Raw genomic sequence first — 10,719 nt, 5'->3', positions numbered from 1 at the left:
TATAAGAAAGTCATTTCATCTGGCAGTGCTCCAACTGAAAAAACAAAAGAATGCGATTAATCAAAATGTGCAAGTCGCCTTGGATAAAGGTCACACTCCAGCCGCAAGTAAAAATATTAAGTCTTGAAAGAAAATTAAAACAAGTTTAGAAAGAAATCTCACAAAATATGACATATTTTCAAACCAAATTCTCCAATTTGACTTCTTTTACCTCAGTTGTATCTCATGTTTCATTTTTGTTTAAAGCTATGTTTCCTATGGAATTTATGGAGAAACAATTATGACAAAGCTGATTCTCAAATGAAACATAAATGAGAATTTCTTTTAATTCTCATGAGCCATCAAAGATCAACATTTGTGCAGTGAAATATTCCTACAAGATTGCACCTGATCCTAACATGAATTCTCCTTAAGTCCTGAAATGCATTAAGTGAGTTTCATAATGGACGGCTGTTTTAAAATTTGTAGGAAAACAGTATATGTTAAAAGAAGGCACAAAAGGCCTGGCACTGTTGGCAAAAATGCCATTTTCAGTTAAAAAATTTCACCCCTACATGACAATGATGGATCCCGTCAGTTATCTTTTGAAATTACTTTATCTGTAAATTCCTTAAGCAGTAAGACTAAAGTACATTCTTTTTACCGAAAGGAAAGCAAGGCGCCGGTGTGGAAAACATGAGGTCATCTTCTCCAACCTTGTCATCAATGCAGCAGCAGAAATTACATCTGCTTCAAGTGTAATTTCTATTTGGCAGAATACAGAATATTGTGAGACGAGTGCAGTTTTCCTGGGGAGCTCTGAGACCATGGGATCACCGATCGATCCCTCCTCGGACTTTGACCCTTCACTTCTGGATGACCACGGGTGCACCAGCACGCTCTGTAAAAGTTCTGAGTGCCAGCATCCGCGAACTCTTCTTGGCGCTGCCTTGCGTCCTGCCGGGTGGATCGAAACCAGCTGTTTGCTGGTCCATTTACTCAAAACATTAGGCACATCCGCTCTCCCTGCGAACTTCAAGGCATTACACAGTGTTTCTGTTTTGGTCTAAATATAAATACAGACCTCCCCACCCCAAGTCACCCCACCCCCTCCTCGTCCGCCACTGCCGGGCTCTTTTCGCTTCTGTCATCCTGATAACGAGCAGTCGTGCGAGTGAGACTTTCTGAGGACATTTTCGCTTGAATTAAACTTTTTTTTTTTTTTGCTTGACTTTATTTCAAAGAAAGTCATCGACACATGCAAGCGGACATTTTCTGCCTGACAGGGAGAGCGTAGAAGACTGATAAAGGATGGAGGTAACAAATTTTTCTGTTGCTTTTACATAGCGGAACTTAACCGTCTTGAGGCGCTCGTTCGAATATCACGTGCGGTTTTCAGAAGCCCGACACGCACTTGTCTTTGCCCAGAGTGCGTGTCACTGCATGCCGTTACCTTATCTTTTTTGCGTAGGGGCGGTTGTGCTTTGGTACGTAGAAACTAGACAGTTGTGGATATGAAACTCGGCCGATTTACAAAATTCAGTAACACTTTTGACAATAACATGTGGGCAGACACAAAATGTACCTGTTTAAACGGAAGCTTGATGCACTGACAGTGTCGTTTAATGAAGCTCAATTGGTGCTGTGTTTCTGTATCACTACATACGTAATTCTCTCAGCAAATAAAATTTTGGTTTGACTACACTGCATCAGTTCTTGTAGTGCTGGGGGACCTCGGGAGATGCAGCGAAATTTCGCAACATTATCAAAACTGGACATAGCGATACGTTCAGACTGTCAAATTTATAGCTCTTCTTCCCCTTCACCGTTCCAATTTTTGCCATCGTGCCCCATTATTTATTTTTAAATGCTTGTCTTCAATAATTCCGAGAAAGGCGGATGAAATTTGATTACATTGATTAAATTACAATACTTTTAACACGTGGAACTGGATAGCCCTATTTTTTACTTCATATACGTCAGTCATAATATTCACCGTCGAATTCTGTTCTTTCTTTAATGGCTACGATTCTCTTCTTTTTTAATCGGTAAGAGTCTATGTACCTAAGTATGTGCTACACATTTTCAGCTAGTAAGGCTGGTATGTGATCGGGTCAGCCTTCTGAATTGTAAACATTTTGTTCATACCTGACATTTTCAAAACAAAATGATCTCTACGATTACTCTCTTTGTTTTTTAAAGAAATTGCTGAAAACATTTTAACATGCTAAACCGCAGTGACTTTTTACTTATGTGCTGCAGATATTATCAGTTCTGGCTTTATCACAAATAAGTTGCCTCATACACCCATCCATTTCCTGAATCTGTTCTTTGCAGGGTCAGAGGGGTCAAAAGCTAGCCCAGAAAGCTGGGTGCAAGGCAGGGACCAGCCCTGGACAGGGCAGCAGGCCATTGCAAGATATATTTGTACATACTCCCACACTCATTAATCGGCCAATTTGAAATTAAAAAATGACGACACACTCTATGTTCAGATCACGGAAGGGTGTAATAAAAATTCTTATTTTTAGTACGTTATAGTAATAAGGAGAAAACTGTTTGACTTTATAATGTTTTATAATGTAATATGCATAATTGGTACCTTCATGAATGTAAGGCTCCTGAACCAGTAAAACACACTTGTACTGTATGTTTTAGGGCGCCAGACAAATCGGTAGATACAACTAAACTCCTTGAATTTCTGTTATGTATTTTACCTGCAACCAATCAACTTTATATGTGACATCATAAAGGAGGAACTGAACAAAATAATCAAGACAAAATCCTTTGTAGAAAAAAAGACGGCCTTGCAAAATTCTTGCCTATGTTACAGTGATCATCTTTTAGAAATAATATTGCAAACTTTGTTGTTGCTTTTTCTGTATGTCACAAACCCTAGATGATTTCAGGAGTCACATGGCTTCGATTTTTCAGGAGCACGTTTCTTGTTTTTGTTTCACTTGTTAGATAATTACCCTCATAGTGCTTTTACACATGTATTTATTATGTCAATGGGCCAGTACAATATTTAAATTCCTTTCTTCCAATTTGAGGACCCATTTTTTGTATTATGAAATTGTAGGAAGCCAAAGTCTATTCAGAAAGCATCAGGCACACTGTCAAAGCTATCCTCAGACAGGACAAAACTGTCACAAGGCAATCAAATTTTATTTATTTATTTCATCAGACTTATATACTATGTTAAATATAATACAATTAAGATAAAACGCAAAAGAAGGCCAAAGGGAGCATTAATTAAATATTGTAGATGGGAGATACTTGCAGGTGGCAACCTCTGATTTAGGGGTTTATATTGACACAATGTTGTCATTGTCTAGGCAGTATGAAAAACAATCAACAATATTAATATATATCCTCTTTAATAAAACCCCTGTGTGCGTTAAGGTGTCTGTGTGTGTCTTCTGGTGAAGTGCGCATGCGCGAGTCCGCATGTGTTCAGTCTCTCCCTGTGCATTCCCTGTGCAGAGAGAGAGAGACACACACACACAGGCGGCGAGACACACACAGACACACACACACACAGGTGCGCAAGAGAGAGACACACAGGCGCGAGAGAGAGAGAGACACACGCACACACAGGTGCACTAGAGAGACACACACAGGCGCGCAAGAGAGAGACACACACACACAGGTGCGCGAGAGAGAGACACACACACACAGGTGCGCGAGAGAGACACACACACGCAGGCCTGCGCGTGCAATGTTGCAATCTTACTTTTCGTGGTTGTTTATTAAAGTACAGATTTTTCAAATGTTCATTTTTTTCCCTGTGCTTAAAACTCTTCAATGTTTTTACATTTATTTTACTATTACGCTGTGCATTCTATGGTATTATTAACTATATTTGTGCTTAAAAACTTAAAAAAATATATGTTTACATACAGTTCATACGGTTTGGAATGGATTAATTGTATTTACATACAATCCTATGGGGGAAATTACTTTAGTTCACGACCAAATCGGGTTTCGACCAAAGTTTTGGAACAAATTATGGTCGTGAACCGAGGTTCCACTGTATTACTGTCAGAGAAAATTACAGGCATTTTACGGAAATACAAACCAGTATTACTCTGAGAGAAAATTAAAGGCACACAATACAGTGACACATATTACAGCCACATATGAGGTCCCTTGCCATTTAATATAGACTGTTCCTACTAATGTTTATGCACTACTGTTCTAGCGCCCGTTATTGTAACGGGCTTAATGTCTAGTATATTATAAAAATTGATTTTATACTTAGACTTTATAACGTACTAGTGAGATTGCATGTAGAGACCTTGGGAACAGTTCTGGTCACTACACTGAATAAAGGTCATAGTAGAACTGGAAGCTATACTTAGGAGTGCAACCAAATACACCCCAGGACTGAAGTAAATGGCCTACTCTGACAGACTCAAGGAATTAAATGTTTTTAGTCTTAAGCAAAGGATCGTGTTCTTCAAAATTCTCAAAGGCATCAACAAAATTAATTCATCGGAAATTTATCCTTTCAATTAAATACCAAAATATGTATTTAAAGAGAATGGTAGAAGTTAAGGGGAAACGTACTTAACACTAGAATTACCAGAGCCTACGAAAAAACTCATAAATCCGTCCCACCTTAAATCGCTTCTTAAAATCGTTCACAGCTCTCCACCAGCGTCTTTTGTCATCTAAATGTGCTGATAAAAATCAGGCTGCAAACAGCCGACTATTCCATCCCCCCACCGACTTAGAACGTGCGCAAACTTCTCCCAGCTCATGCCTTGATTGATTTTCTGGGAGTGAAGTGGAGTTTTAGAGTGGAAATAACAGATTGTTGTTTGGAACACACGCATTTCATGTCTGTTCCGTTTCTACAGTAATCTGTGTAAACACATTGTTAAAACAGAAACATTTTTTATATTCTACTAGTAGATGACAGAATGTAGGCATAAACTATATAATGTATGAAGCCTGAAGTATCACACAAATACTTTAACAAAAGCTACAAATCTAACACAGCAATTGCGCTTTTATTCAAAAATATAACTGCAGAAACAAAAAGCCGCCTTAACATGTGACATTGACACACATTTGTTATGACTGCCTCTGTAGCGCAATAGAATCAGCCGCCGACTGGGAATCAAATGATTGCGAGTTCGATCCTGCACCACTCCGTTTTGAGAAGTAAACTGCTCTTAGTCTTACTATTTTAGAATAAAAACATACATTTGATTTCAGTCTGTAACAGCGGTGTAATTTATGATACTTGTAAAGGTTAGCTTTGTTTTTTTTTTTAGTCAGTTTTATTATCTCAGCCTCGTTCACGAGCCCAAACACAACAAAGCCGGCATCTAATACTGCTGTTTTCATATAGACGCGCTGTAAAAAAGGTAAACTCAGCTCCCTTCTACATCGGAGCAAGAATGCACATACCATTGCTTGCATACTAAAGTGTCAGCAGGCACTTTTCGTGGCATTACACACAGTTTTGAGCATGCCCTCTGCACACTACTTGTGACTTTAGGCTTTAGGAAGTAAGTAAATAAATAAAGGTAAATCATGTCATAAAATGATTTCTTCAAAACATCGAATGTCTGCATGCACTTTTTGTGGCATTACACATGTATTTTTTGAGCATGACCGTGCCAAATAAATAATGCCGTTCGTTTTCAAATAATATTTCATTTCTCTCTATGCTGTGGTTTCTATTACACACCTGAAAGAAAGAGATAATATATTTGAAAACATCATTGCACAAATGCAATATTATTTGAAAACAAACAGCGTCCGATCAGCTGTAAAAGTATGGCATTTATCAATGTTTGCTTTTTTCAGTCTGATTCTCTCAGTCAGACTGTATATTTGTCTCTTATTCAGTGCACGCAAGAACATACAGGTGGCCAGATGCTGTATGCTACAACATGCTGGTGGTGATCAACGCACATTTTATAAAAAGAAAGAGACAAATATATGTGACGCACAAGGGGGCACTGAAGGTGAACTGAAAATGTTAACACTGAGATCAACACTGATTACTTAGATTTCAACCTTAGACAGATAGCACACAGTATTTTTTATACAACTGGACAGCCCTAGACAATCTTATTATTAGTATGGCATTTTATTTTTGGTAGAGAAATACTGTCTAATGCTTCACAAAACCCATAACATTTACAACTCCCCCACCACCCCATGAGTGAAGCTACCTACCGCAAGTGTTCAGAATACTATAGCAGTCTATAGTCTGAGCAGCCACCGAGCAGTTTATGCTTTGAATAACTGCCTTTCAGAAGTTGTTAATCATAATGTACACCAACTGTAACATACAGTATTGTATTTGGCATGCAAACACATTAACAATTAAAGATAAAGTGCTGCACTTGTAACATTGTTTCAATTTGACAGAAACAACAAGGGCAGATGCAAATATTTGTTCAGTCTGTTCAGTTCTTTTACACAGCCTGTTTGGGATGCGCCAATACACACTGCAGTCAATGAACTACGTTCAGATGTGATCTATTTAAAACATGCAAAGGTAAAGTCACAGAAAGTCTAAGCATTTATGTTCATTATCTGTAGCTTAACCGCCTTTGAAATGGAAGAGTAAGTTTTTTGTTGTGTAAAGAAAAACAAGTCACTGAACATTGCTGGCTACTGTGAAATAGATTCTACACTCTTGGAAATGTTTTTTCAGGCTGATGTCATAGGGAATCCATTTTTTTTGGTTCCCAAAAGAACCAGTCACACAAAAGTTCCAGAAAGAACCTTTGTTTATTTAGATCCATTAAGGGTTAACGTAATAAATAGATAGTAACATATTTGTGAAATTACAGTGGTTGCTGATTTTAAAACAACTATTGCTGCATTCAGTAAGTCAGGTTATGTTCAGTTTTTTTGTGATTTGAGTGTTCTGTTAAGTAGCCTGCTATACATTAAAAAGTTCTGTTTTGCCCACATAATAGGAACCTTTTCAAAGTTCAAAGAACTAATTTCATATTGAAAGACCCTTTCCAGATTTAAATAGTTGTTTGTCAATCAGTGGTTCCACGAGGAACTACACAGCCCAGTAAAGTGGCATCTATGAACCATTATCAGAATGAAGTTAAGCTAAGAATGCAAATTTGGCTTATTTATGAAATCAGGAGTTTTCTCAGCTGCACTGTCCTCCCCTTTGGGGATCACACCATTTCTGTATGCATGGAATCCTGTGTGTTTTATCAAACTCCATCAGTCAATATGTTGGCCCCTGATTGTACCCTGATTGGTGTCACATCTACTGATGCAGCTTAAGTTATTGAGCTCCCTTATTGGCTGATCAGATCTGCCATGTGATTAATCAGTTGGGATCTAGTAGTGTGTGACCTTTCTATGTTGTGTGACAAATTTTGTAAGTTGTAATTATTTCAAGTAGAAGTTAAGAGAAAAATCCTTAAATCCTGTTTTGAATAGGTTCTTAGTTGACATTCCACTGCTGGCTTCAGCTAAGTGAATCTTACTGAAACTGCTTTTGACGTCTAATTCTGAAAACTGTTTTGTTCTGTTAGTTTCAACATAACATTGTCAGATGTCAGTAGGATATATTTTTGCACACAACCTCTTCATTGAGCCATATCCTGTCAACACAGATCCTAAAATTGACATTTCCCTTTTTCAGTGAGAGCCCTTACAGATTTCTTCTCTTACTCCTAATTGTTTTTGTCTTGTTAACTTCCTCATGATCTTCATGTTGATGATATACATACTTGATATTTTCTTTAGTAGTATTTTTCTGCTGAATATTTTCAAAGTTTTTAAGGATTCACACATGTTTAGACTCATTATCAAAGCCTTTACAATAGACATGTTACAATCTAGTAAGCTGTCTGTTAAACACTCTAAAACAAAGCATATGCAGATTTGAATTTCTTGTTTCTTGTTTTCCCAAACAATGTATGTTAGTATTCCTCCAGGAGAGCACAAAATTATATTTATCTTCACTAACTGCAGTTTTTTTTTTTTATTAAAGCCATTTAACTTGCATTTGACAGCACAGTATCATAGTCCTCATTGGCTGTTTTGATACCTGGGGTTCTTTATTACACATTTTACATTTATTTTTACTCTTTTTCTCTTCATTGTGTATGTACAGTTTTCTGTTGACTTGCTTTGCCTTTGATCCCTTGAACTATTTTGCTTAGAGAATTTCACCTTTTCAGTTTGTAAATGTCTGTATCCTCAGTTTTATTAGTCTTACATGCATCATGTTTTGTAGCAACAGTAGTTTTTTTTACTGACAGAGAACTGTTTTTATGTCTTTTTTATCCAGGTTCTATATTCTGACAGTTAAAGTCGTCTCAAAAGTTTTACTGAGAAAGTTTTAGAGAAAGAAGTATATTTCACTGTTGAACAAAATGCTTGTCAAACTTTTCCATATCATTGCAGTTATCCCATTTTCCTTGTTAAAAGCATACACTTTTAGTATGACTTCCTTCTCTGTTCCTGTGTAATAAATTAGAGTGCTGACCAGCTTATTGCAGTTCAGTAACCACAAAGTGAATGTCCTTCATCAGTGAAAACTTTCTCATCTTTCAACTCTTTTTAAAATATTATTTTATGAAAGCTCCAGCTAAGGCTATAATATTATTTTTTTCAAGTTGTGTTTTCTACTTCTGGTACTATGTCATGAAAGCACAAGGGTGAACTATAACACAGATGCAGGTCCACCTACCAGTTATACTCTATGATCTATATAACATGCTTTTTCTGTGATAACTGTACCTAATAATTTGTCAGGCCTCATTATACATAACTTCAAGCAGCATCAAGAACAGTTATTTATTAATAAAATAACCTGTTTGTCTAACCTTTTTTTAATAGGCTTCTTTCTCCTATATTGGAGAGTATGTGTACATTTAATAATAGATCAGGGAAGACAAATGCTAATTAATTGTTTGTAATGTTTTGACATCAGTGTTAGCATAGTAGTTAGTGATGTGTCACAGTTTCAGGTATCTGAGTGAGATTATCATCCCCATCGCTGTCTGAATATTCTCCCTGTGTCAGTACAGGTTTCCTACAGATACTCTTAAATTCCAAAGGCCTGCGTGTTAGCTTGACTGATGACTGTACACTTTCCTTTCAATGTGTACTGTACATGTGTTTGTGTCTATTTGCTGTGATTTTGGCTTGCCTCATGTCCATAGGTAGTTTCTGCATTGTATTAAAGGAATAAGCAGGTTCAGAAAATGGATGGATAGATGGATGTTTTTCCATAATAATCTTGTAGGGGCAGTTTTGTAATTCGCATTGAATAACATTTTTTACATTTCAGTTTGAATTACTTTTTAATATAGTAACACAAAATAGGCCTTTGATTTCAACTGTTTATATCTTGTAGACAAAAACATATTAATATCCTTTGAGAGTTGATATGTGTAATATATAGCATACAAAAAAGCTTAAAATCCATGTCTGTCAATACATTTCTTTGTATTATTATTTCAAATCATTTGAAAATAAGTATTATAAAAATACAAATTGAATTATACAGTAAATTAATTATAAGGCCTTATTTGCATTTTACTTCAAAAGTGCCTTCAAGCATTAAATTTATTTGCATATTTCCTAAGTAACTGGCAGCACAATCACATCATTTTTGCATGAAAGTGGGTTGTGCACTAAGGTGTGATTGTTTTACATCAAAGTTTGTGCGTCGTTGAACTGAGGGAAAGTTCTTTTTTACATTTTTGCCTTTCATTAATTTATTTTGCATTATCCAGAAAGCAGGACTAGTGTAAAATCCGGTTACATTTAGTTGGGATTCACAGGAATCAGGCTAATCCCATTGCAGAAAACCTGGATTTAGCCAAACCTGCACTTCTTGGACAGATTAAGCCAGAATTATGTGATCTATGGGACCAAAGATGTGGATAACTTGCTAATCTTGCTTTTTGGAACGGGCTCAGGATTTTCTTGTTCCAGGAAGAAAGATTTAATCAAATATAGCACACTTACTGGGGCAACCAAATCTTTGAAACTAACCAGCAAATAACATGTATTCTTTGAGGTCGTAATAATTAAGGAGCAGAGCATTTTTAAAATCAAAGTATGTAATTATCCTGTCAGAAATGATAATCCCAGGTACACCATTTAAGAAGCCTTCCTTCCAAACAATCAACATAAAAGCATGATTCCGTTATCAAATTCTGTCATGCCCAGAAGAGTGTCTGCATGAATGTTATTGTTCTGCTTTTGAAACCTTAATATATTTCAGCAGCATGATATGTTCACTGGCACACGTTATGGCTGTTAGTTGCCCTCAATGAAAATCGTAGACATTTTCTTTTTCTTTCTGTTCTTTTTTATTTTGTAAAGGGCAATTTTCTTCACAATATTTGAGATGCGGGCGGCACGGTGGAGCAGTGGGTAGCGCTGCTGCCTCGCAGTTAGGAGACCTGGGTTTGCTTCCCGGGTCCTCCCTGCGTGGAGTTTGCATGTTCTCCCTCTGTCAGCGTGGGTTTCCTCTGGGTACTCCGGTTTCCTCTCACAGTCCAAAGACATACAGATTAAGTGCATTGCCGATTCTAAATTGTCCCTAGTGTGTTTGTGTGTGCGTGCCCTGCGGTGGGCTGGCGCCCTGCCCGGGGTCTGTTTCTTGCCTTGCGCCCTGCGCTGGCTGGAATTGGCTCCAGCAGACCCCTGAGACCCTGTAATTAGGATATAGCGGGTTGGATAATGGATGGATATTTGAGATGCCCCACATATCGGCAAAGT

The 10,719-nt window shown here is 37.3% G+C and overlaps 1 protein-coding gene across 1 annotated transcript in view; it reads left to right on the top strand.

The window, feature by feature from the left end:
* Positions 1-1,142: 1,142 nt before the first annotated feature.
* The window catches only part of LOC120523551 (capZ-interacting protein-like), a 131,776-nt gene continuing 122,199 nt past the window's right edge, over positions 1,143-10,719 (top strand). Inside the window, exon 1 of the mRNA XM_039744953.1 lies at positions 1,143-1,296. Coding sequence (XP_039600887.1) covers positions 1,291-1,296 — 6 coding nt within the window. The 5' untranslated portion in view covers positions 1,143-1,290. The remainder of the gene's footprint in view (positions 1,297-10,719) is intronic.

The sequence above is a fragment of the Polypterus senegalus genome, chromosome 2, assembly GCF_016835505.1.
Source record: "Polypterus senegalus isolate Bchr_013 chromosome 2, ASM1683550v1, whole genome shotgun sequence".
Taxonomy (NCBI): Eukaryota; Metazoa; Chordata; class Cladistia; order Polypteriformes; family Polypteridae; genus Polypterus; species Polypterus senegalus.
The sequence above is the reverse complement of the archived record's forward strand: the minus strand, read 5'-3'. Positions and strand labels throughout refer to the sequence as shown.